This window comes from Peromyscus maniculatus, chromosome 8 (genome assembly GCF_049852395.1).
Source record: "Peromyscus maniculatus bairdii isolate BWxNUB_F1_BW_parent chromosome 8, HU_Pman_BW_mat_3.1, whole genome shotgun sequence".
NCBI lineage: Eukaryota > Metazoa > Chordata > Mammalia > Rodentia > Cricetidae > Peromyscus > Peromyscus maniculatus.
This window is the reverse complement of record NC_134859.1, coordinates 53,077,909-53,104,838: the sequence shown is the minus strand read 5'-3', so window position 1 is coordinate 53,104,838 and position 26,930 is coordinate 53,077,909. Positions and strand designations below refer to the sequence as shown.

Sequence of the window (26,930 nt, the reverse complement as noted above, 5' to 3'; positions counted from 1 at the left end):
AGAGAGAGCAGGCCTGCCGTGGATGTCCTTTATTGTGGCCCGGGTGACATCCGCCCAGAGGAAAAGGTGTCCAGTCAGCCCTGCCTCCGAATCCTCCACTCCTGGGGACATCTTTCAAAACTAGCCCAGAGGGACCAGGCTTCTAGTTTGGGGCTGGGAGAGGTAAGTGCTGGGCCACCTCTGCCTCCCACCCAGCAGGACACCTGGGGCCCTGTGGTGTCAATGTTCAATGTCTTTGTTATGGAAACTTTCAAACACATTCAAATATTAAGAGAATCACAGAGCCTGGGGTGCGTCACAGCGGCCTTTCTCATTTCTGCGGGTTTCAGAACCTCAGAATGTTAACCCACAAGGGCTGCAGCAGAAATGGTCTGAACATGCTCTCACTCTCACTCTCACAATCCCACACTGCATCAAACTCCAGGGCGGAGAGGCACCAAGGACCCAGGGTTCCCACCAGGCTCGACAGGTGTCTGCCGTGGAGGGGGGCGGGGAGCAGGTCAGAGCACAGAGACAGACAGACAGTCCCTGTCCATCGGAGACACTGGTTCTTGTTTTTGTGTTTTTAATTCTCTACTCAGAATTGAAAAGAGGCAGGCTCTGTGAACAGTGTCCATCCGAGGCTCTGCTGAGCACATGGTCATCCCTTCCTACCACAGATATGTGCTGAAGCCCACTGTATGCAGGACAAGGACAGATGTGCCCCTGCCCTGTCCAGCTTGACGTCTCTGCTAACGATCTTGTCATTGGTCTCAGTTAACAGACAATGAACATGAGAACATTTTCGAACTCTCAGCTTTCCTGGCAACTCTGGTGCTTCGGTTGCCTTACTAGAGAAGGAAGGCCCTTTCTCACAGGGTTGATACAAGGCTTAAATGAATCCCTATCAATAAGGATGCTTAGAACAGTGCTGAGGCCCAGAGAGAGGTGGCTCAGCAGTTAAGAGCACGGGCTGCCCTTCCAGAGACCCAGGTTCGATTCCCAGCACCCACATGGTAGCTAATAACCATCTGTAATTCCAGTCCTAGGGGATCTGATGCCCTCCTCTGAACTCTGCAGGCCCCAGTTACTCACATGGGGCACAGACATACATGCAGGCAAAACACCCACACACATAGAATAAAAACAAAACTTTTAATTTAATAAGAGAACAATGTTCAGAGTTTCAGTGAATAATGAAAAGGTATATCGGTGGTTATTCACCGGTTCACCTCCTCAGGTTTCTGGAAATACCTTATTTACTTACTCAACGATTACACACAGCCCTCCTTACTCAAGGTCTCGGTTGCCTGCGGCCAACCATGCTCCAGTATATACGGTGAAAAATTCCAGAAGCAAACAGTTCCTAAGTTTAAACCACAGGCAGTCCAGTTCCACTTACCGAAGACCCGGGCCTTCCTTTTGTCTGGCATGTCCACCCTATACAAGACCTGTCCGTTAATCTGTAAGTAGTCTTAATGACCAGATGAGCCCCCAGGCACCTCAGGGTTGTGAGCTTATTTTTCTTAATAATTTACCAAGGCACACGCTGGCATTTTGGATATACCAGAGAGACACTGAAAGTTCTTGGTATGTGGAGGGTTTGACACCATCCATGCTACAGGCACCTACAGTGTGGTCACCAGGACCAGATCCACTGCAGAGAAGGGATGAGCTGCTCAGACTTTCTTTTCTGTTTCTCAGCATCTGCCACGGGCTTTTTTGTTGGCTCGTTTTTAACTTAGAAGTGTTTCACGTGCCTAGAGCAGTGTGTGCTCAGTGGTGTGATGTGTGTGTCTGTGAGAGACAGACAGACAGACAGACAGAGGAGAGAGAGAGAGAGAGAGAGAGAGAGAGAGAGAGAGAGAGAGAGAGAGAGAGAGAGAGAGAGAGAGCGCCTGGGTCCTTGGTTTCTGGCACATCAGGATGAGGCAGTATTCACAAACTCAGAGACCCCTGGCGGGTCCTCAGCACGGGTCCATTCTCTAGTATTTCCCAACTGCAGACCCCAAAGGGTCAGGTGTGACAACTCATGCCAGAAATCTCAGCACTCAGCAAACTGAGGCAGAGAATTGATACAAAGCTCTAGGCTAGTGTGAGCTACAGTGTAAGACCCTGTCTCAAAAGTAATTCAAAACCAACACACACAGACACACACACACACACAGACACACAGACACAGACACACACACAGACACACACACACACAGACACACACACACAGACACACACACACACACACACACACACACACACACAGCCAAGGACTCAGAGGTGGAGACAACATCAGCATGTGGAGTTCCAGTCAGATCTTGCTATTTAAATGGGATAGAGACTCAGCGACTCACTAACTGTGTGATCTTGGGGAAATTACTTGGCCTCTCTGACCTCCAATCTCTTCACCTGAAAATTAGAGATGAAGAGCGTAATGTGTGCTGGCTCGCTTTTAGAATCTGAAGGAAGGGGACTGGAGAGATGGCTCAGTGGTGAAGGGCACTGGCTGCTTTTCCAGAGGTTGCAGGTTCTATTCCCACCCATAGGGCAGCTTATGACTATCTGTAACTCCTGTCCCAGGAGATCTGATACCTTTTTCTGGGCACAGACATACATGCAGACAAAACACTCATTAAAAATAAAAATAAAAATAAATCAGTCTGAAGGAAGACCCAAGGTGGGATAATGGAACTCAAGTACAAAACACCACCATAGCCAGCAGTTCCCAGGCTCCTCGTTGGTTGGTGACTGGAATGGGCAGGAATGGGTGAGTGCTGATGCAGGGGGGTGGAAAGGGTGGAAGGTCCTGCTTCTCCCTCCCCCAAGAACACTCACACAGTGGAACTTCGGTGGCTCCTGATGGGCAGGCCCTGCTCAGCCCTTACCAGCCGCTGGTAGGAGATCCCTGTGGACCAACAAACAGAGGAGAAGGTAGGTGGGCTTAGGTCCCAGGCAATCCTCCCGGGCCTCCCTCCAAGCCAGGTTCTGGACAGTCGGGCTGGGAGTGGCCCATGAGGCTTTGGGGGGGGGGGGAAAGCTGCAGAAGCCAGCTGCTTTTCAGTCCTTGGGCAAGTGCTTTGCTTTCGTGGACCAGTCAATCTTCCCTTGCAACGTACTACCCTGTGACCTCAGCCTTCATCCCAAAGCCACCCTGAGTCTCTCTGGCTGCCCTCTGTCCCTTCTTGACCACTTTGTCCAGGCCCCGTCCCCAGACTGGGGACAGGTAGCAGGGGAGAAGGGGATGTTAGAGTCCTCATGTATCCCGGCTCCTCAGTTCTTCCTGAAGAGACAGCTGGGGGGACACCTCTGGGCTGCTCATAGCTGAGTCCCAGGCCCACTCAGATGCACCAGCGTGGCTTTCCTGGAGGGAGAACTTCATGGAAGGGAGAACTTGGGCCCAAGAGGCTGTCAAGTAGTTCCTAGACCCTTGCATAATGTCACCCAGGCCTGGTGTCTTCCTGCAGTGGGGGAGGATGTGTGTGCCAGGCACCCATCAGCCTCAGATTAGCCAGGCAGCACCCTCTGCCTTCTCTGCCTGGCTTCCCACACCACCCCGGGGACCTGAGTCTTGCCTAGTGCTTGCTTTCTCTGACGCTCAGTCCCCATCACAGCCTGCCTCCCTTCCTCCCCTGTGACTTCAAACACCCTAAAAGGAAACAACATCCAGAAATAGTCACAAGGAAGTCCTTGTTGGGGACAGGGCACCCCTGGCTGGGACTGAGTTGTGGAACAGGAGGGGATTCCCCTTCGATGCAGGAAAGCCAAGAGAGCTTATTATAAACAAACACAAAGGCTTTGAATTTTGTTTAGTAAATGACAGGAAATCACCAATCCGTGTTCTGACAAGCTGGGACCTAACTGCTTTAATTGTTGGCCTTTTTGTGTGATGTTTGGTTTCTGTAATCGCCACAAACGCTAAGGTTGGGTCTACTTTGCTAAAGGCATCCTTAAAACTGGCTTTTACTCCATCCTTAGAGTCTAAGGATTCGGGGTGCCATCTAGTGGCCATTCACATACATTGCAATGATAAATTCAAACCCGCCACACCTTATGCCACACACAGCATAGACCAACGTTATTCTAGACTGCTGTACACACAGACGAACAAACAAGCAAATCTTCTGTTGCCTTTATTCCCTTTGTGTGTGTGTGTGTGTGTGTGTGTGTGTGTGTGTGTGTGTGTGTGTGTGTGTGTTGCTGCGTAGGGTGTGTTAGGCAAGCACCCACACTCCCTAGCTCCATCTAATGTTGTTTTTATTGTGGGTGTGAGTGTGTTTGCATGTGTATGTGTACTACATGTTTATGGGCTTGTATGTGTGTATGAATGTGCATGCAATGTATGTGTGCGCTTGTGGGGGCCAGAGGTTGGCACAGGGTGTCTTTCTCGACTGCTCTCCACCTTATTAAACAGAGGCAGGGTCTCTCACTCGAAGCCAGAGCTTGCTGGTTCTGCTATCTAGCCAGCCAGCTTGCCTTGAGGATTCCCTGGGTTTGCCTCCCACGCACTGGGATTACAGGTAGGCTGTCGGTCCCGCCCAGAAGTCACGTGGTGCTGGGAGGCAGCACTCGGGTGTTACAGCTGAACGGGAGCAACAACCCATCAATGCTTTGTAAATGCATTTGTCCACTCCCCAGGGGCTCCCCATCTTCACTCCCGGTCCTGCCTCTGTGGACCGAGGATGGACAGCCAGTCACACCCCAAGCCATGAAGTCCCTGTCCCTGAATTTAAGTTCCCCCCAAATGCCAGGCTGTGGATTTCTAAGCCCACTGCACCTCGTGCCAGGTGTCTGCCCTGGCGCCAAGCCCAGCTGCCCATACCTTCCTTGTATATGTGTCTTCGGACTATCGGGCATTGTTGGCAACTGCAGACCCTGTATTCACTCTTTTGTGACATTCATGACGAGGACCGCCCTCTGTCACGCTACTTCCCTATGCCCATGTTATGGGTATTTCCATGGCCTCATCTTGGGCCTATGGCACAGAGTGGGGACTGCTCTCCACGTACTTCCCTGCTTTATTCTGCAGCACCAGTAGGGGAACATGTGGGAAGACACTGGAACCTCCCGGCACACGCTGAGCCAGAGAAAGCTGTGTTCTGAGCTAATGACCCGTCAGAATAGTCAAGGCACCCACAGTTCCAAGTAGAAACACAACCATTTGATAAAACCCCCAAACCCACCCTGAAGACATCCCTCGGTGTCCTCTGACCTCTCTGGGTGATGGCCTCTATTGCTTATCATGAGGTGAGGGGGTGCGGGGATGGGCTAGGGCCTGAGCTGGGAACCTGCTAGAACAGAGCAACACAGGACGAGGGACTTCGTCCTGTACAGGACAGTCCCCCACAGGAGCAGAGTGCTTGCATGAAGACAGGCACAGCTGGGTCTTCCAGGCACAGGGCCCACCTGTCTTGGTAGGAATGAGGTGTCAAGGAAACGGCAGAGGACTTCTCCTTGACTCTTGGCAGTAAGTAGATGTAGGTTCCCATGCGGAGCACTTGTGAGTGTATGAGCGTGGACAAGCTGCTTGCTGACCAGCTCCTGTTTCATCATCCCAACAATGAGTATACCAGTGACTACTCCAAGAGCTGTTCTGAGGACACATGGGACAGACGGCGCTCGCCATGTTGAATACACTGTGAGCACATGGTAATGACATCTCGGTCATGATCAACGGAAGAAGAAGTCCAGCTTTGACGGGAAGACTCAGAGGTGAGGCAACCTGTCCAGAGTCATTAGCCAGTAGGCACCGAAACAGAGGTCCTTGTCACACTGAGGCCAGTGTTCCTTCTCTCACACTTGGCTGTGTAGCCTGGACAGGGGAAGTGAATTTCTCACTTGCGTACATGTTGGGAGTGTCACGTCATCTCCTCACCCAATAGGACTGTATGTGGCCTGGTGAGACGATCCCTGAGGTGTGTATGCTTTGAAAATTGCTGAATGCCTCACATGGAAAGGGCCGGTGTCACCAGCCAGGATTCCAGATCAGTCCTTGGCAGGACTGATATTCTGCGTTACCGGGTGAGCAAGGAGTCAACTCCCAATAAACACACAGGCTGAAGCCCCAAAAGGCTGTGCTGTAGGGCTGACGCCCTGGGGGTGGAGTCAAGAAAAAATAGGAAGCCCTGCTTTGATAACCACCCACTTCCTCCTTACATATGGAGACTACTAGCTGCTGTTTCTATAGCAACTGAGTCTCTGAGACGTAATTGGGGAAGGGCCTAGCTCCCTAAGTCCCTTGTTATCTCTCTTTTGACCTTGACAGGACCTGTCTCTGAAGGTATCAGCATCTGGATGTTGCCTGTCCCTTGCATGATGAAATCAACGAAAGCAGCACTTCACAGACTGTCCTGAGAGACAGGCAGCGCTGTGTGCCCATTGTTCAGATGGGGAAACAGAGGCTTACATAAGCTCCACATCTAGCCAAAGGGCCTAGCAGCTAGTGAATAGCAGACTCCGAGCCAGGATTTGGAATCACAGAGGTCTGGTACCAAGAGACCACAGAGATGTTGGCCTCTCCTTCAGGGGCTCAAGCTCCCTGCCCTCTATCCCTCCTACTGCCTCCCTTGGCCAGGCCTACTGAGCATGGAGAGGGTTGTGCAGAAATAAGCACCATCAAAAACCACACTAAGACACTCTCTAATAAGCCTGCCTCTGGGTCACGTAGAAGAAGGCAACTTTGTTTAACCCACCACTTGCTGGGAACTAGGGCTTGGCTTCTGTAAAAGTAGAGGTTACCTTGTAGAGAGAGAAAACTCACAAGTGTGTTTTTTGTTTGTTTGGTTTATTGGTTTGGTTTTTCAAGACAAGGTTTCTCTGTGTAGCCCTGGCTGCCCTGAAACTCACTCTGTAGACCAGGCTGGCCTCGAACTCACAGAGATCCGCCTGCCTCTGCTTCCTAAGTGCTGGGATCAACAGCACACACCACCAAACCTGGATACTCTCCTGCCTTTCCTGAAGTCGGCTCTACTACCTTGCTCTTGGCTCAGCAGCAAATGGACTCTAACTTTGATACAGGCTCAGTCTATACCTGTGGGAGCTTTTGAGCTGTTTAGAAATGATTCTCGGGAGAGGCCATAGCTTCCTATTTCAGTTCCGCTTGCCCTCCGCAGAGGAATGGGCAGCTCGGTGAGAGCTTCCTGCTCCCGGCACCTGACTTTCCCCAGGTCCTTAGTGCGTGTGGATCTGAGACTTCTCATAGTCAGGGGCAAATACCAAGGACTCTCAGCAATGAGTGGCCGCTTCTGGGTCCCCCTGCTTTGAAGCAAAGGGCCCATCCTCCATTTCCATCACCAAGGGCTCCTCTGCCTGGCTCTTGACTCCCAAGCTTAGCATCCTTTTATCCCAGGGTCATGGCCTCGCCTCCACCTGCCTCTCCACATCTGTTTGCTGGGCAGATGAGAACAGTGCTCCTGACCAGCAACCCACAAAAGCATCTCAAGGCATAGCGTGCATCCGACTAAGGCTGGCCAGACGGTTCTGCTTGAAAGCGGGAAGCAGTCCCCCAGAGGTGATGCCCCACCCCCATGCAACCTCCCTGGACCGCTTCAAATAAAGAAGCCATTCAGTTCTTTGGTGTGCACAGAGGCATTGGCAAGGCATTTGAAGCTTAAACCCTGTCTCTTGAAATTGCAAAAGGAAAGAAAAGCTTTGCCTCCTGGAAAGGGACCCCAGTCAACAGTCAGAAGCCAGGACAGGTCCATGACAGATTGGACCTTACACTGATTGCTGTGTTAAGTTAGGTTAGCGGACCGCCTACTGAGGATAGCCTGTAACGTCTTTCCGGGTGCAGTAACTTCTCAGGGACTTAGATCTCTTAATTCTCCGCCCAAGTCCCTACTGTGAGGAGAGGGCCATCTTATAGGAAGACTTAGGGGTTCACCAGTGGCCCCCCACCTGCTTTTCTTATTGGTGCTGACTGGTGGTAGGGACACCAATGGTGAAAGCTGAGGAGCAGACAGATCAGCTGATTGGCTGGAAAAGTCAGTCATGGACCCTGACAAAGGAACTCACAAACAAAATTTCAGGCCTGAACTTTTCACCACCCCTGAGTCGGGGGATAGGATGTAATGCTCCTGTCAGCTTGTGTTTACTGTGTATGACAGCAGGAAAATGCCGCTGATACTAAATACAACCCAGAGTGGGTAAACACTGCGATAGAAAAGCAAAGGGAGTACAACTAACGTACAGTGCACTGTGGGGTGACTTCCTCAGTCAGCTAGTTCATCAACATCTTTTGGTCTAAGTTGCTGTTTTTAAATATCATTTTTAAAAGATTTTACTTTTCTATTGTGTGCATAGGGTGCCTTTGTGAGGGAAAGTGCACATGTGAGTGCAGGTGCTCTGGGCGGCCAGAAGAGGGCGACAGATTCCCTGGAATTGGAGTTCAGGTGGCTGTGAGCTGCCCAATAGGAGTTCTGAGAACTAAATTCAGATCCTCTGCAAGAGCGGTATTAGCTGGTAATTGCTGAACCATCTCAGCTGCCTCCATCTTAGAAAATTGAATAGCATTCTACCAAGTGACTCTGCTACCATATACTGACCCCTGGTCATTCTTCAGGGTTTTGCCTTGGCTAGTGATTAGGAAGAACACATTTAATGAACATCCTTTCTGCTAAATCTTTGCACAGCCATGCTCATTCTTCCGGATTGAGTCCCGGGAATGGAACAGCAGCATGAAAGGGTGATCCTGGAGCTGAACTGGATCTCTTTCCCATCAACATTGCTATTTTCAGTCTTTTTAAAGTCTGGCGATCTGGAAGGGGGAACATGCCCCTCTAATTCTGCATCTGCTTCATTCCTAGTGTGTAGGCATTGCTCAGCCACTCAGGGTTCTTTTTGATGATAAGAATCGTGTCCTTGTTTATATTTTCACTGGTGTGTCTGACAGTTTTTTTTTTTAACAGACTCAAAAGAACCTTCCTAGGTCTAAAATAATTCCTATCACTATAAATATTTTTTTTAACTTGGTCATTCATGTCATGAGACCTCACTTCTGTGCTTCCCAGGGTTCTCTGTGGCTTTTGTCTAGAACTGTGTTTGGTGGCTCTTTTCCAGTCCAGGTCCAAGTACCCTGGTTTTCTTCTGCTATTTTTATTGTCTTGTTTTCCATGCTTAAATCTTTTACTTATCTGCAAGTTATTTTATGTTTGAAATGGAGCTTCATTTGGATTTTATTTTATTTTATTTTTGAGACATGGTCTCTCTAGGTAACCCTGACTGTCTTGGAACTCATTTTATAGACCAGGCTGTCCTCAAACTCACAGAGGTCCACCTGCCTCTGCATCCAGAGTGCTGGGATTAAAGGTGTGCACCACCAACACTCTATGGAATTACATATTTTAGGGTAGAATTTTAACTCATTTTAAAAAATGATTCTGATACTTTTATTACTGGTTTTGGATGTCTCTTTGCCATATCATAGCTTTCCTATGATATTACCTTCTGTTCTATTCATCTATTTCCACACCAGTCTGTGCTATTTTAATAACTTTAGCATTATTAAAGACCTAGTAATGCAAATACTTCCTTCTCCGTCTTCTCTTTTTTAAATAAACACATAGCAAATGAATAATTAAATGCTTCTGTAGAATATTTATAATTTCAAATAGGCTTTAGTTGTTCCATTTTAAATGATCTTGTTACTTTGGTTTGGTTACAATGATACCTGATGTTATTATGATATTGGTTCAATGCCACAATACATCTCTTCAGCTAACAGTCTTTTAGTAACGTCTGACTCCTCTGTGTAGGCTGTTCACATTTCTCATCCTATATTCTTCAGATTTTGTCTCAGTTGTATTCCCTCCCTCCCTCCTTCCCTCCTCAACTCCCTCCCTATCTCCTACCTCCTTCTCTCCCTCCCTCATCTCTTTCTTTTTGAAACAGGATCTCACTCTGTAGCTCAGGCTGGCTCTCAAACTTGCCCTCCTACTTCTGCCTCCAAAGTCCGGGATGTTTTCCTACTGGGTGGGGCTGGCAAATGGGGAAGCTTAATCTGCTGGTTTTCCTGATGTGGGTTACTCATCCAGGTGATCGTCTCAGACTTGGATAAGCAATTGGGTGTTATAAAATGAAAATGTTACCTCTTTCAGATGAAGAAATATTTCTGGTCTCTTTTTGCATAGGCAAAATACATATATGGGAAACCAGAAAGGTGCTCAGGCTGGATGGAAATGCTTATAGCAGCTCACCTGGGCTGTTGCCATAGTGAAAATACTTCTGTGGCAATAGTTTCCATACATCGAGGGGTTTTGAATATCAAGAGCGAGTGTTGGTGCTAAGCAAATGTTTTCTGGGCATCTATTGAGATGACTTCCTGGGAACAGAAACGTGGTGAATGGTCTGGTATGGGGCCGTTTCCCAGCAAATCAGACTTGGTTCTTCTTCTTCTTGCTCTGTCATGGCTTTCTTATAATTCTCATTTTAAAAACAGTGTTTGCAGCGGTCGACATGGCCCAGTAAGAAAGGGTGCTTGCCGCCAAGCCTGGTGACCCGAATTCTATCCCCAGGACCCTTCTGGTGGGGGTAGAGACCTGACTCCCAGCTGTCCTCTGACCCCATATGCACACCAAGGCACACATGTGCACCGCCACCCTACACAAAATAAATAATGCGGCTAAGACAGCAGCCACAATTTCTATAATGCGGCTAAGACAGCAGCCACAGTTTCTCAAGAACTCTTACATTTTGTTCCGATTTTAGTGTATGTGCTGCTGATAAGAACCCTTTATTTTTCAAATCCTAAATATGAACAAACCCGGAAGCGCAACGTCCTTGTTCACACTGGTCAGGACAGCCATCAGCTCCCCCATTCCCAGCAGCAGGCCCTGTCCCTGGGAAAGCCATTCCTGCCGCTGCCTATCTGCTCCCAGGGCAAAGAGAACAAAGAAAGGCCTCTTTATTATTATTCTGGAGACTTCTCTGAGTGAGCTGCACAGCCCTGGAGAGCCCCTAGCTGATCAGAACAGAGGTCCAGGCCTGCTCTGGCCTCCCTGAGCAATTCCTTCTTAAATCATTCCCACATTGACTGTTTTAGCTTGTACAAGCTCAACCATCTGATGATGGCCAAGCACACTGTGAAGAGGGCACTGTCAGCCCCTTACCAGGGCGTGGGTAAGGATGAGGTGGGCCATATGTGAAGAACTGTTCCAGAACAGATAGTTACCCTAGTCATGTGATTCCTGGCCCCCTCGGTCCTCACCTGGGGCCTTGAGCTCAGCATCAATGAAGGTGAGCAGCTCTTGGCAGATGCTGCAGTAGGGAACCGGCCAGGTCAGGAAGCAGTGGTAGGTGCTGGCTGCCTTCAGAAGGAGGTCTGAATCCGGTGGGAAGTGAGGTGTCTAGGATGGAAATGGGACAGTACGAAGTGAGCTAGGCGAGCAAGAGTTCATTTATGTTCCAGGACAGCTTCTGACCCCTTTCTGGAACATCCCACAAAGGGCACACATTCCCTGAGAGCAGGATGCCCCAGCACAAGATCAGGGAAAACGGAACAACAGATGGACAGGATGATGCCCAGAGTGTCTCTACAGCAACGGGCTCTGTTTTCATCAAAGAAACCACAGTTTTATCCAACCCTTGAGGAAGCCTCTCTGAGAAGCTGTCAGCTCGGAGGTCCCTGCAAATGGCGCCCCTGCTGGTACTCATTCTGAGGAACCATCTTCAATGCATATGCTATTCCTATGTAAATATCCTCATGAGAGGCAAATATTCCCACTCTTTGGGTGGACTGAGTTCAATGTACAAGCAGCCATTTGGGTCACCAGTCTGGTGAAAACCAGGGTTGGTCACAGCAGGTCAAGCTGATCCCTAGGGTGAAAGAGGAGACCTAGAAATCTCCCAATGTCATTTCTCATGACCATGCGATGACACAGATCCTCACGATACCAGGCACCATGGCAACCATCTCTAGTGACTAGCGGCGTCCCAGGGTGGAGTTACGAAGGGGTCGGAAGGTCGAACCCCTTCTCGGGTGTCCTCGCTCCCAACTTTCTCTGTGTATCCTTCGAGCTATGAGTCCTGTGGCCCGGATGGAGGCCGCTCCTCCCTCCCCTCCCTGTCAACTCGTGGCCCAGCTGGACTTACACAAAGGACCGTGGAGTAGAAGAGCAGAGCCAGTGGGACCAGGAGGTCGTAGGTGCCTTTCTCTTGGACCTGTGGGGATGACAGGGGGTCAAGGTCTCTCAGCCGCTGTGCAGCTTGTGGGTGGGAGGCGTACAGACCGGCCCACCATTTCTTCTGTGCCGACCCCCGCCGACTAATTCAGACATTTCCTTCTCTCTCACAACTATTGCTTGAGCCCTTTCACAAATCCCCCCCCCCCTTGTCGCTCCGTGGCAGTGCGTCCTTTGCATGTGAGTTTGGGAGCTGAGCTCTCAGGACGGGGAGTGACCCTTGAGTTGGTTTGCACCAAGTAGATCTGATACCAGGATGATGACCGTGAATGCTGTAACAAGTAATGAACTTAAGTGATGGACTTTCTTCTAGGAGTTACCGGCTGAGAGAGAAAATCACCTCTATAACTCAGTCATGCATTTAAAAAAAAAAAAAAAAAAAAAAAAAAGACAGGGCCGGGCGGTGGTGGCGCACGCCTTTAATCCCAGCACTCGGGAGGCAGAGCCAGGTGGATCTCTGTGAGTTCGAGGCCAGCCTGGGCTACCAAGTGAGCTCCAGGAAAGGCGCAAAGCTACACAGAGAAACCCTGTCTCGAAAAACCAAAAAAAAAAAAAAGACAAACAACTTAAAGGGGACTCTTTCGTAAAACAGCCAGAGTCTATTTTGGGGACTCGGTCCATTCTGGAACCTCAGCCCAGCTCCACATTCATAAAAGCCTGCACACTGAGCTGTCAGCGGAGGCCTCAGTTTCCCTTCCTTGTCACTATTGCTGTGGATCCCTCTGAGAAAGGAGCTCAGTAAAGCTCCGCCCCTCTCCTCCCTCCAGTCCATACCTTGACTTACAACCTACACTTATCCTAAGAAGTAGCTTGAACCCGGGCCTTCGCAGCACCTGCTACATGTTTACACGGGACAGAAAACACCCTTCCTAGAGCGACTCCATGCACAAGTGTGGCTGACGGGTTCCCGGGCTGGCCAAGCCATCACATGGTCCAGGAGCCTCAGAACGGACCTATGTCTTGACGACACACAGTCAATCCTAGCCGTGATCATCAATGTCTGGGTCACCCTCACCTCTCGGGTCTTCTGTAGGATCTGCTCCAGGAGGATGAGAAAGTGGCCTGGGTCCCTGCTGACCAGCTCCTGTAAGCTCCAGCAGTTCAGACACAGTCCAGCTAGACAGGGGACAAGTTAGGCTAGTGGTTAGTTTCGCTCTCTCTGGCGAACCATGGGCAAAGGCTGCAGAGAAGGGGGGTTATTCTGGAATCCCGCTGTGGGAGAACTGTACCTGAATATTTCTTTCTAAAGAGAGTCTTGGAGAAATGCCATCATTAAAAGCCCCTAAGCTCCATCAGGACATACCAAAGCCAGGCCTGGTGGCACAGGCCTGTAACCGCAGTGTTTGGGAAGCTGAGGCAGTAGGATCATGAGTTCGGGGGCACCGTAGGCTACATAGGTCAGGGCTAGCCTGGGCTATAGAGTGAGACACACTGAAAAGCAATAAGAACGACGACGACAGCAAACAAGCCCACGAGACTGAACGACCTGCTTCTTACTCCCACACCTGCAGGGAACTCCCTAGCCATGGGGCTTGTTGGTGTGAGCTAGGATCCCTCAGAGGCCAATGAGCCTGCCGAGACTCTGCTCCGGCACCTCGGGGTGCCGCAGTGGTCTCACTGACCCCCCTCACCCAGCTTTCCTGCAGTGGGTGCCAATTCCTACCAGACGCAAGGAAGTTGGGCCAGAGGTAGAAACGGCTAGAAGACTGAAGACAGGAGCCATGAGGAGCTAGCTGCTCCACCCCAGCCAGACCCAAGAGCAAGACTGTCTGCGGCAGTCACGGGGCCTCCCGAGACTGCAGAGCCCTGGAAGGGGAAGCTCGATTCACTAAGTTGAGAAGCTCCAAGCACTTGTCGTCGTGACTTCCCCAGGCTTTCTTAATGTCTTGGTCTCTGTTTCCCTGAAGTCAGCAAGGGCAAACCCCTAAAGATTAAAGAGGGGACCACAGGGATGGGGCTGCACCAGTGGGGGAGGGGAGTGAATGCAGCAGGAGTGGCAGGGACCTGACCTTCATGCAGCTGGGGGTCCATGCCTCCTCAGGCACGCGAGTGCCTTTCAAACCCCTGGAAGTGTATCGTGTATCTATACATCTTTTTTTTTTTTTTTCTGTTTAAAACTTGCAAAAGGACTGGGGTTGTAGTTCAGTGGTCGAGCACCTGCCTGGAAGGCATGAGACATTAGGTTCAACACCCAGTACTGCAGGAAAAAGACAGGGGGAAAACCAACTGCAGAAAAAACAGTCTTGTAGAAGTCAGATATTTCCACACTTCTTAATCTAATGATGCCCGCCCCCAGCCCTGTGTAAATTTTGGCTCCATCAAAACCAGGGAAGGAAGGAAGAAGGAAAAGCATTCTTTACTGACCACCTACTATGTGCTAGTATGGTGCTGGGTCTTTGCACACATTCTCTCTGCCCAGTTTCCCATCTTCTAGTCATGATTATCCTCATTATCCAGGCAAGAAATTGGGGGTCCCACAAGGACAAGTGGAATGTACGAGGTTGTACAGTCAGTGAGAGTTAATCCAATTTTATCTAACTCCAAAGGACAGAGAACGCTGTCCACAGAGGTGACGCTTGAGCTGAGACCAGCATAAGAGGGGTCCAGTTTCCAGGGAAGAGAGCCAGGCAGCAAGCACGAAGGTCCTGAGGCAGGAAGGAGGCAGGCATGCTCAAGAAGCAGGGGCTGTCTATCTCAGAGCAGAGAGCTACGTGACAGTGTGTAGGAAACCTTCAGCAGCGCAAGGCATGCTCGTACCTAGGCTCCAGCCTCCAGGGACACAACCACCTCAGCCTGCAGACACCCTGCAGCCTGTCGGAGAGTCTCTCTTTGTTCTATTTAGGGAGGAGCCGAGTGGGGCTGTGGAAAGACTCAGAAACAAGCAAACGGTGTCCGGGGAGAGCTGTCTGAAGTCCCAGCTCCTCTTTTGGAGATAGTGGCTGCGTTTCTAACAGGTTCCATTCTGTGTGTCTGCAGATGCTGAGGAAACAAGACAGTGCTAGGAGGAGGAGGAAAAGGAGGAAGAGGAGGAAGGAAGAAGGAAGGAAGGAGGATTCTGTGAGAGAAAGCTGGAAACTTTAAACAGGGGCTGTGTCTGCCTCCTGCCCAGGCGAGGATTGGGGACTTGCTCACCTGGCACACAGGGATGGAAGCAGAATCTGCTGGCTGCCGCACCTGGCCTCTGAGGCTTCACCCAGTTCTGGAATGCCTCCCGGTTCCCAGACCTACCTGACCAGGATGCAGAACGGCGTCCAAGGCTCAGTCCATGCAAGCATCGCTCCAGGGCATGCTGGATGCGGTCCTCTGTGCACGTGGTGGCTGCTGGCTGCATCCTGAGTCATTGCCTGCATGGGGGATAGACACCTGTCAGCCTGTTGGACTCCCTTCCTGGAGCACGTCAGGCTAGGGGAGCCTTCAACCCAGCAGGGCAGTAAAAGTGACAGCCGCTCACAGCCCACTTGGGTGCTATGGGCTCTTGTGTAAGGAAGCTTCCAGCTGCCTACAGGGAGGGGGACAGCTTCCAGAAGGTTCATCTGTGCAGTCGGAGAGATTACCTCTGTGACAGAAAAGCTTGGAGGTGGAGGAAAAGAGGGTTCTGGAATGGGAACCAAGGGGGACATGGGACATGGGGCATGCCTGCTCACCAGGCAGTAGGGAGTATTGCCAAGTACCCAGCAAATGCCCAGAGATGTCCAGAGAATGGCCAAACCTCAGACATCTGGGCAGGGGACCTCCAGGGGGAATCAAAAGCACGTGGGGGTTTTCCTGTGAATTTCCAGACCTGTGTTCCTCTCGTCCTGCAGGGCCTTCCTCCACATGCTGGACACCCCAACACCAGCGCCAGGGCTAGGACAAGGGTGGGGTTCTGTCCTAACATTCCCCCACTCCCATCCCACACACCCTCCTCTCAGAGGCCTAGGTCCTTCCCGCCTTAACCTCTTGTTCGCAGCCCATCCAGAGCCCTTGCCCAGCCCCGCTGCGGTACTTTCTGGAGACCCAGCAGCTCAGCTAGAGGCCACGAGGAGGGGACTTCAGAAAGGGTTTTAACACCAGGAGGGAAACTGAGAGCCCGCAGTAGAGCCAACCCCACGTCTGGGTTCTGGGGGAGGGCTCCCCTCCCGGGTCCTTTAGAAGCCAAGGCAGGCAGCAACAGGTTGTGGCATCCAACAGAGTAAGTAAGACCCAAATTGGACTCTGATTTTTGCCGGTCATGAGATTTGTGGCAAAGGCCTGAGCTTTCCCCCCAAACCTCAGTTTGCTCATCTGTAAAGTGGAGACGGTGATGGTACGGATGTCAAGGGGCTGTGGGGAGAATGCAGTGCTCTGACCAAGCATATTGTGAGATCTGTATCGTGCCACCATCTCTGCCACACTTCCGTGCCCTCAAGGCTTTATTCCGCTGCTGACACTCTTCCCAGGCCAGGTCATCTGGGAAACCAGCTGTGGGGATCTGAGGACCAACCGGGAAACCAGAAGAGGAAGCAGAACCTCCAAACTGAGCCATGCAAAAGACATGCAAAGAGGGATGAATTCCCTCCCTCAGATACAGATGGCCATTCGGACCCCAGAGTCCCGATGACGTAGGCAAATCCTCCTGCTTCCCCAAGCACTCCCTGAAGTAAGCAAGCTCTTTGTGAGCTGCTCCACGGATGTCCCTAGAGAGTGATGCATCATGAAACTGGGATGGCACAGTGGCACCCATGCCATCTTTCACTTCCTGACCACCTACTGTGTGCCCAGGACAGAGCCGGCATTTGTTCCTGGGTGGAAGACACTGACCTCCATCAACTATACAACGATAGGGACTCCTGGAAGATGGCACATGCTCTGAAGAGAGTATGGTGTTGGGAGAAGGGCAGCTGATCAGCCCACACTGGGTTGTTTAGGGTCTCCAAAGAAGGGATTTAAAGCCTGAACGGGATGCCTAGGGTTACGTGAGAGGAAGAGTATTCCAGAAAAATGAGATATTATTGCCAAGGTCTGGGTGTAGGGATGAGCTTGCCAAGGACCTAGACCCTGCAGCCAGGTGTCAGGACACTGGAGCACAGTCTGTCCCAGGTCTCATGGCCCTGGAGGCTGGGACAGTGAACCGAGTTCAGAAGAACTTTCGCTCACTATTCATGACCAGGCCCCTGAATATTATCCTTGATGATGCGGGGATGCCTTAAAGTACCTGTGAGTCCTTTTGTAACAACGGCCAAGTTTGCCTTCAGACCAGGCAGAGTCCACTGCCCCCAGACAGATAGGGCAGTTTCCTGTGCCCGGCTCCTTTTCCAGTTTGGGCTGTGCTGGTACCCAGCGTAGCTGAACGACCATGGGGTTAATACCTGCGATGAACCCCTGCCCTCAGTGAAGCCCAAACACTAGCACCCTACCCAACCTCTCTGTCAGCTCTGAGCTGACAGCACCTGCTGAGGGAGCCAGAACACTAGGAACCTTCACACAGACGACCTCCGAGAGCCATGCCACAACCCGGCCTTTGTCCTCATAGCTGTCCCATCATCCACCCCAGGCCAAGTTCCTGAGGGAGCCGGGAAGTCACCCCAGCAGGTCCTTCACTTTCCACAAGGGGTATCTGGAAGCTAGAGTGGATAAGGGGCTTGCTCTAGGCCCGCAGGAGCAGGGCAGAGCTAGAGGGAGGTCCTATTGCTCTCAACAGCTCAGGGGTTGGGCGGGTAGGACTTCCTGTTCTCCCTAGCTGTGGCTGAGCCCCGACACCAGGTATAAAGTGCCGAGTGTCCTACATTCTACAGTTCCATGGAGAGGTAGCTCAGCAGTTAAGAGCACTTGCTGTTCCTCAGAGGATCCAGGTTCGATTCCACCACCTGTGTAAACCCAGCTCCAAGGGGATCCAGCACCGCTGGCCTGGCCTCTTCAGGCACCTGCACTCACATACACGTAATGCAAAGTTAAATAAATCTTTAAAGTTCCGTAAGCCACTTGGACAGGGGCCGCATGGACCTGGTGCTGTTGGCACGGACCTGGAACGGCAGTGTGTGCACTCGCCACCGTAAGACTGTGAAGAGGAAAAGGGTCATTGACCATTCTAGAAGGCGCACCCCCTCCAGAAGCAAGGGCTTGAGGGATCGGAAGAGAATGCCTGAGGATATGAGCCTCATACGAGGCGAGGTCCCACCAAGTCGTTCCCAGTTCATCAGGAACATTGGCAGGGAGCCGGGAAGGGACAGCTTGCAAGTCCACCGTGGGGGAGGGGTCCGGACACCAGAAAGACAGTCGGACTTAAGCAGTTTTGCTACTCTACCCCGACCATCGTCAGGGTGGGAAAACCCAGCAGTAGGGAAAGGAAGGCTGGACCACCTCTGCAGGACAACTGTGCAGCAGGGGAAAAGATGGGCAATTGGTGTTACAGAGGAACAGAATAACTTGCCTGAGCTTACCCAGCTAAGAGGTGGCAAAGCCGGAATGCAAACCCAAGGAGTCCAGGTTCTTAACCCTGCCCACACTGTCCCTCTGCAAATAAGATGCAGTTAGAAAAGGAAAAACAAAACAAAACAAACAAACAAACAAACAAAAAAACAAAAAACAAAAAAACCAGGAAAGAAAACCAATGCATGACTCTGTTCCACAGGAAAAACTCGGTTACCAGAATTTTGCTTGACGAAGTTTACATTTCTAGTTGCTGATGCCTTGAGCCCTGACAAAGACGTCTGTCTACACCAGCGGCCCAGCCCGCCTCTTCCAGAAAATGGACATTCTTATTAGCTAGAGAAAGGACACCCTACAGCATGGTGGCATACTGGGCCCTAATCCAAAAACCTCTTCTGGTCTCCCTGGACACCAGATGTGCACATGGTGCACAGACAGACATATAAATAAATGAATTTTTTTTTTTTAAGTTAGGACCTACTGGGTCCCGGGCCTGGGGAGCCTGAGGAAGACAACATAAGTCCCGTAGAGGAGCCCCTCGGTGAACTACAGACCTGAGAGCAGGGGTGGAATCATCCAGAGCCTGGTGGGTCGGCTCCACCCTTGTGCTCGATGCCTGGCCCTGCATGCTCAGTTTGGCCTGATGAGTTGGTGACATCAGCCATTCTCGACGACTTGGGGGCAGAGCCCCATTGGCTCTGGGGAAGGGGTATGAGAAGAAGGTAGGAAAAGCTTGGAAAGCAAGACCTGGCTTGTTCAGGATCTGATGTCCAACCCCGATCCCCTCATTAAGAGGAGTCCGCTGGGCTGGAGAGATGGCTCAGAGGTTAAGAGCACTGACTGCTCTTCCAGAGGTCCTGAGTTCAATTCCCAGCAACCACATGGTGGCTCACAACCATCTATAATGAGATCTGGTGCCCTCTTCTGGCCTGCAGTCATACATGCTGTATACATAATAAATAAATAAATCTTTAAAAAAAAAAAAAAAGAGGAGTCCGCTGTAAAATTCGAGCTGCTGGCAGGCAGGCTCCCCCGATGCGCAGAGCTGAAACATTAAACAATGGCCACTTCCACGTCCAAGTTCCTCTTCTGAGCCAGTGCAGAGGGCTGGTGACCTTACGGAGACCCTGGGAGACAGTGGAGGCCTGGAGCTAGAGTCTGAGCTTTGGCAGCCTTTGCTCGGATGGGCGATGACATCCTCCTGCCAACAGTGAGCCGCCTTAGCTCTTTCCTCTTAAGTTAGTTTTGAATCACTTTTCTAAGTTCTCCTACAGTTACCAGAACAGGTTTTCAAAGGTCTCTTTTGTGAATTGTGGTTTTCTGACATCATTCCTATTTATCAAAATTTCAAAATGTCTTGGCAAGGACAGGGATTCCCGTGTCATTTTTACAGCGATTTCTGAATCTGTGGTCATATGCCCTCTCTTCATGTCGTGTCCCTATACTGTCTAAAGCATAGGTTCAGATTTGCAGTCGACATTTTATGGCAGGTTAGAGTTGCTGAAATACTTATTTTTGACAGTGAGGTGTAGTAACCATGGTAATAGCATTGTGTGGCTGAGAGTCTGACTTTTCTAATTCGTTGGTCACTATTGCATGTCTTTGTTCCCTGAAGTTCTTTATTTCAGTTCATTTCTTGCTCAGCTGGGTATTCTGAATAATTACTGGCTGAGTGTGCGGCTGAGGTGTGAGATCTTATAAGTCATATGTCATTCAAGAACTGCAGCCCAGCCAGGAGAGCTGGCGGCATTCATCACCCACCTTGTCAATGCTCAGAGAAACCGCGGTTAGCAACAACAACAACAACAACAAAAAAGGCTGCGACGATGAAAAGAACTAGATAATGTGATTGGGTGAAAACTCACATAGAAATTGATAATATCCCATTCTAAAATTAAGATATGCTCTGGGGAAAAGGCCCACCGTTAACAGCATCAAGAGAAATGAAAACAGTAAACTTTTAAGATAAGCGGTTTTCATGAATAAAACTTTTGAGAGACGGGGGGGGGGGGTGTGGGGGGGGTGGGGGGGGGAGGATGACACAACACAACACTAGATGGAAACACACATCCTCTCATTAGGCACGAAGGTCCAGAATCATATATAAGTGATGCAAAAAAAGGATCACAAGCCTCAACACAAGCAATTAAAACTGCGAAATTCTTGGACACAGGGGACGCAGCTTCCTTCATCAAACCGGATCTGTAGACGGCTCCCTGGAGATAACACCTGTATTAGTCACTCCTGTCGCTGTGACAAAACACCGTGGCCAAGGCACCACAGAAGGAAGAGTTTATTTGGGCTCAGGGTTCCAGAGGGTTAGAGCCTGTAATTGGGGGGACAGTGTGGCAGCAAGTGACAGGCAGCTGGAGCAGGAAGCTGCGAGTTCACATTCCAACCACAATCAGCAAGCAAACAGAACAAACTAGAAGTAGGTGAGTTTTGTTTTGTTTTGTTTTTTAATCTCAAAGACCACCCCTGGCGACATACATCCTCCCTCAAGGCTGCACAACCTAACCCAAGCAACTCCATCAACCGGGGACCTGATGTTCAAATGCCCAAGACGGTGGGGGACATGTCTCATTCAAACACTGAAACTACACGCTGAAGAATCCCAGGCCACAGAAGAAAAACTCGGACAAATTAGACCTCAGCGCCAAAACAAAATTAGATCTAAGAACCACCACTCTGCATCAAAGGCTGTGGTCAAGGGTAAAATGCCCTCAGAACAGAAGGCTTGCTTGTCATTTGAGTGATAAAGGGCTGGTATCTAGACAGGCAGGGAACTCCTACAACTCAACCCCACCACCACCACCACCACCACCCTTCATTTCCAAAAGACAGAGGAGTGGAATAAATATTTCTCCAGATAAATATGCAGGTGGCTAATAAGCCCCCCAAAGGAGCTTTTTGGTGCCCGTGAGATGGTTCGCTAGGTTAAAAGCGATTGCCACACATGCGTGGGACCTCAGTTCAATCCCTAGAACCTACATAAAGGTAAGAGAGAAAAAGAGACTCCACAGAGTTGTCCTCTGACCTCCCATGGGCCACGGCAGGTGCATCTCACACACATACATCATGTCTGCTGCATACACAATAACACTGATAGTATCAGGTACTTTTCACTACTGATCACCATGCAAATGCAAATCAAAAATAGGCTACCCCTATTAGTATGGCTATTATTAAAGAAAACAACAACAACAACAAAGTAAATGTGAGGATGTGAAGAAGTCAGGACCTTGTGAGATGCTGCTATGGGGATGTGAAACAGGGTAGCGGCCACCGAAGAACAACAAGGTGGTTCCTCAAAAGATGAAGAGCAGACTTGACATATGATCCCGCACCTCTGCATCTGGATTGATGCTCAAGGTAACTGAGAGCCAATTCATGAATGTCCATGTTCATCGAGGGATTTGTTACAGTTGCTGGAGAGTGGGGGGGGTCACCCAAGTATCCATGGGATTGAATGGACAATCGAGGGGTGTGTGTGTGTGTGTGTGCGTGTGTGTGTGTGTGTGTGTGTGTGTGTGACTATTCAGTCTCAAAGGAAGGAAATTCTGACACACAGCACAGTGCAGATGAATCTTGAGCACATTATGCTGGGGTGAAGTAAGCCGGTTGTTGCAAACAGCGGGATGACAGCGCTCGTGTGAGTTAGAGCAGTCAGTCACAGAAACAGAAAGTTGACTATGGCTGCCGCCAGCTGAGGGAAGGAGACAGGAAGTGGTTTAATGAGTACAGAGACACAAGATGAGAGGAGTTCTGAAGACCGACGGCACTGCTGGGTGAATGGACGAAAGACGACGGAACGGGCGGAGGGGGGGCTCCTCGGGTAGAGTGCTTGTGACTCCCACATAAATGAGGCGTGACGGCGCACAACGGTAACCCCAGCACTCAGAAAGGAGAGCCAGGAGGACCACAAGTCTAAAGTCATCCTCAGCTACACACCGAATTTGAGGCTAGTCTGGGGATACATGAGACCCCGTTCTAAAAAAAAAAAAGAAAAGAAAAAAAAAGTTTTTTTTTAAGGCTATTGAATAGTTGATCCAAATATGGTTAAGACGGTATGTTATACAGTATGTGCATTTTACTACAAGTAGAAGAAAAGAATTAATTGGTGTTCTATTACACAGGAATGTCAATTCATCATGAATTTCAGTCTAGAGCAGTGGTTCTCAACCTTCCTAATGCTGCAACCTTTTAACACAGTTCCTCATGTTGTGGTGACCCCGCCCTCCAACCATAAAATGCTTTTCATTGCTACTTCATGCCTGTAATTTTGCTACTGTTGTGAATTGTAATGTAAATACCTGATATGCAGGGTATCAGATATATGATCCCCACGGGGGTTTCGACCCTCAGGTTGAGAACCACTGGTCTAGAGAGTAGGAAGGGATAAATAGGAAGACAAGGAGCCGGGAGGGAGGGAGGGAAAGAGGGAGGGAGGGAGGGAGGGAGGGAGGAAGGCTGGCTGGCTGCTACCCAGTGACTTTTCTGTCTCACACTAGGTTACACAGTTCCATTTGCTGATTCCATTTGCTGACCACAATCTCCTGAAGATACAATCATGGTTGCCCACAATTCCTGCAGCTCAAGCAGGTTAAGCCATAATTGATTCATTTATGTTTCTGTTATCACAGTTCCCATGGCCTGAGCCGGAAGCACATCCACAGTTGGTCCCAAAGCCCACGTCCTTTCTCCACGCTGTCCACAGGAACTCATCCCCACCCTTTTCTAGACATGCAGAGTCTGAGTGCGTGTGGGTAGAGGACTCAGAGGAGGACTCGAAAGAGTCAGTTCTCTCCCGTCCACCATGGGGGATCAGGCTTAGCAGCAAGTTCCCTTACCCACTGAGTCGTCTTTCTGGCCCAGTTTTTTACAACTTTTTATGAAGCAGATACTGATTTCAGAGTCCTGTTTAGCCCAGTCTAGAACTCTCCAGAACTCTGAGGGACCATTTACTATGCTATGAAGAATTCAGAAACTGAGGCTATCTTTCCAAACATACAGAGAAGTGGAAATATGCATTTCTGTAAATAGAGAAAACGAGTGCATACAGAAAAATGCGTATATGCCCAACTAAAAAGCCACATACCCTCGCCACAGGGACACACGCATATACTTAGTTTGAAATGATAAATAAAAAAAACAATCTTTAAAAAATATAGAAGTTGGGGAGAGTTGGAGTTATGGCTGATTAAGGCTAGGTGCTCAAATGAGTACGCACCTGCGTGCAATGTCTGATCCCCTTTAGTTTTCCTTTACTGGGGACAGGTGGGGTACCATTTGCTGAGATGGAAAAGCTTAGCAGGAAGAGGATTTTTAGGGTGAAAAGGGAAAGTTCTGCTTTGTCAGAAATGTACCCCTGCTGACCCCAGAGGAGAGCCTCAAACCTACATTTGGGGATTCATAGATTAGTGGTCAGTGAAGTGAGGGATCCTGTGAAGACAGACGTGAAGGACCCAGGAGCTCATGGTGACACGGAGGTGTTCTATGATCACAGGACAGGAGGACCCAACAGAACAGGTGGAGGGGACAGGAGGAGGTGACGAGCAGCTGGCTCGGGAGTTTTGTTTTGAGGGGTTTGGAACAGAGTTTCTTTTATTCGGCTTTAGCGAGCACAGTGTCTGGTAATTGTGGGCAAGAGAATCTTATGGTTCTTCTGATTGTTCTTTTATGAAAACATTTGAATTTTGCCAGGCATGGTGGTGCGCGCCTTTGATCCCAGCCCTGGGGAGGCAGAGGCAGGCGGAGCTTCTTAAGTTTGAAGCCAGCCTGGTCTAGAACAACAGGGTGGCAAGGTGAGATCCTGTTTCAAAGTTTATATATGCATGTGTATTTCCATCTAAACAAAATCACATGCCAGAGTATTAATGACAGTTATCTCCAAGAGGAAAAATTAGATATATTCCTCTCTAAACATTTTACAATAATTGCTATTTTTTTTTTTTTTTGATTTTCGAGACAGGGTTTCTCTGCGTAGCTTTGCGCCTTTCCTGGAGCTCACTTGGTAGCCCAGGCTGGCCTCGAACTCACAGAGATCCGCCTGGCTCTGCCTCCCGAGTGCTGGGATTAAAGGCGTGCGCCACCACCGCCCGGCAATAATTGCTATTTTATACCTCTGTTCTGTTTTGAGACAGTGTTTCATGTAGCCCGGGCTGGCTTCATACCGCCGCCCCCAACCATGAACTTTTGATCTTCCTGTCTCTACTTCTCTACTGGGAGTCCAATCATATACCATCGACACTTGGTTTATGTGGTGTTGGGGATTAAGCCAGGGAGGACTCCGCATGCTCCACAAGCCCTCTACCAGCTGAGCTACATCCCAACCTTTACATCTCCCTTTTAATCACGCCAAGAACAGTGCTGCGTCTGTTCAAATGAGAAAATGGTTCTTTTCTGTGCTCTTCCTGCGCAGTGCACCTGCACATGCTGGGCAGCATATGGAACACGAGCCTAAGGGAGTCTGAAGGGCCGAAGAAGGCCGAGCAACCAAGGACTTTGGGAACACAGAAAGACATAGCGGCACGTTCCCAGGGTTTTCTTCTTGCTCACATCGTCTCAACTCAACAGCGAAGAGCCAGGAACCTAGAAACCCAGGGCATACAGACGGGAAAAGCTAATGTTTTCCCAGGACACAGAATGGGGCAGATTAACAAGACAGGCAGCCGTCAAGCTGCAGGGTCTCCGTCCCATCCCAGCTCCACAGAGCCAGTGTGGTGTCGCCGTGACCAGTGATGGTGAGAACAAAGCTTACACTTCCACTCTGCCACTTACAGAGAGGCTCCCCAGACCTCTGCCAGAGGCCTGAGGAATCCAAGTAGAAAGCCAGGTCCTTCATCCTCAGGATGGTCAGGAGCCCCCTCCTGCCCCATGGTGTCAGTAGGCCTCCGAAGCTGGGCTTCCACCCCAGATCATAAGCATCCCCATGCCCCAACAGGTGGTGTTAAGGAAAGCCTAGTGCAGAATCTGGACTCCCACTGGTGCCTGCAGTGGTGAGGTCATCCTTTCTCCCATCACCATGGCAACACTGGAGCAGTAATGATGCACTCCTGTCCCTTCCAGTCAGAGAGGAGTAGGTGGAGGTCTAAAAGAAAGCTGGACTCCCTCTCCACCCGTTAGTAACAAAGACCCTCCCCAGCATCAGCGGGGTGGAGTTTGGAACGTAAGTTACCTGGCAGGAACGTGTCAGGGATCCCCACTTCCCTGTTGCAGATGTGTCAGAGAAGATGACTAAAACGTAAGACTGAAGGAAGAGTCAGATCCTCCTAACTCCCACCATACCCACAGTGACCATGTTTTAATTAAGAAGAACTTGTCCTGGGGCTGGAGAGATGGCTGAGATTGTGTGTAAGCCCGAGGACTTGAGTTTAGACCCCAACACCCACGCAGAAGGCCAGGCAGAGCGGTGAGCATTTATAACTGAGGCCCGGGAGCATGAACAGGGAAACCCGGCAAGCTCACTGGACAGCCAAAACAGGTGAATCAATTAGATTCAAATTCAGAGAAAGACTATCTCAAAAAAAAATCATGGTGGAAAGAAATTGAAATGCCACCTAATGTTGACCTTGGCCTCCACGTGCACACAAACACACTGACAAGTACATATATAACATCACACACCACACACACACACACACACACACACACACACACACACACACACACACACATCACCTGTACATTTAGAAAATCGTCACATCAAGAACAAGGAAGTTCTCAAACCAAAATTTAAAAGTCATAGACAGGCACTGAAGGGAAGGCCCAGCTCTGAAGTTAAGGGAGCTTGCTGATCTTGCAGAGGACCTGGGTTCGGTTCCCAGCACCCACATCAGGTGGTTCGCAGCTCAACTCCAGTTCCAGGGATCTGATGCCTTTTTCTGGCCTCTGCAGACACCAGACATGCAGAGAGTTCATTCACATTACATGCAGGCAAGCACTCACATACATAAAATAAAAATGAATAAACCTTTAAAAATTTGACTAGCTGGAGTTTATAAACTTTTAAAACTTCTGTTCTTTGAGATTATAAAGTAAATAAAAAACAAGCCAGAAACTAGAATAAAATATTATAACACACACACACACACACACACACACACACACACACACACACACACACACAGAGCAAATGATTCCTATCCCAGAAGTGAGCACATGCTTAACAAAAGATACACAAGTGGGCAATAAACGCATGAAAATATTGTCAGAACGGTTAGTCATCAGCAAAATGAAGATTCCAAACCACAATGAAACAACCCAACACTAGAATATCTAAAATAAAAAATAACAATACCAAGTTGATGAGGATATGGAACAATCATACATTGTTGCTGGAATTGTGAAATGGTACAAGGTTGAAACACAGTTTGGCATTTCACAAAATTCAACCAC

The 26,930-nt window shown here is 49.7% G+C and overlaps 1 protein-coding gene across 6 annotated transcripts in view; it reads right to left on the bottom strand.

The window, feature by feature from the left end:
• Pik3r5 (phosphoinositide-3-kinase regulatory subunit 5) overlaps positions 1-26,930 on the bottom strand; it is a 64,738-nt gene that overhangs the window by 8,611 nt on the left and 29,197 nt on the right. For all 6 annotated transcript variants that reach the window (XM_006973497.4, XM_076542642.1, XM_076542643.1 and 3 more), the window contains 5 exons: positions 15,375-15,490; positions 13,162-13,262; positions 12,058-12,126; positions 11,174-11,312; positions 2,809-2,878 (listed from right to left, as the gene is read on the bottom strand). In XM_006973497.4, coding sequence (XP_006973559.1) covers positions 2,809-2,878; positions 11,174-11,312; positions 12,058-12,126; positions 13,162-13,262; positions 15,375-15,477 — 482 coding nt within the window. In that variant the 5' untranslated portion in view covers positions 15,478-15,490. The remainder of the gene's footprint in view (positions 1-2,808; positions 2,879-11,173; positions 11,313-12,057; positions 12,127-13,161; positions 13,263-15,374; positions 15,491-26,930) is intronic.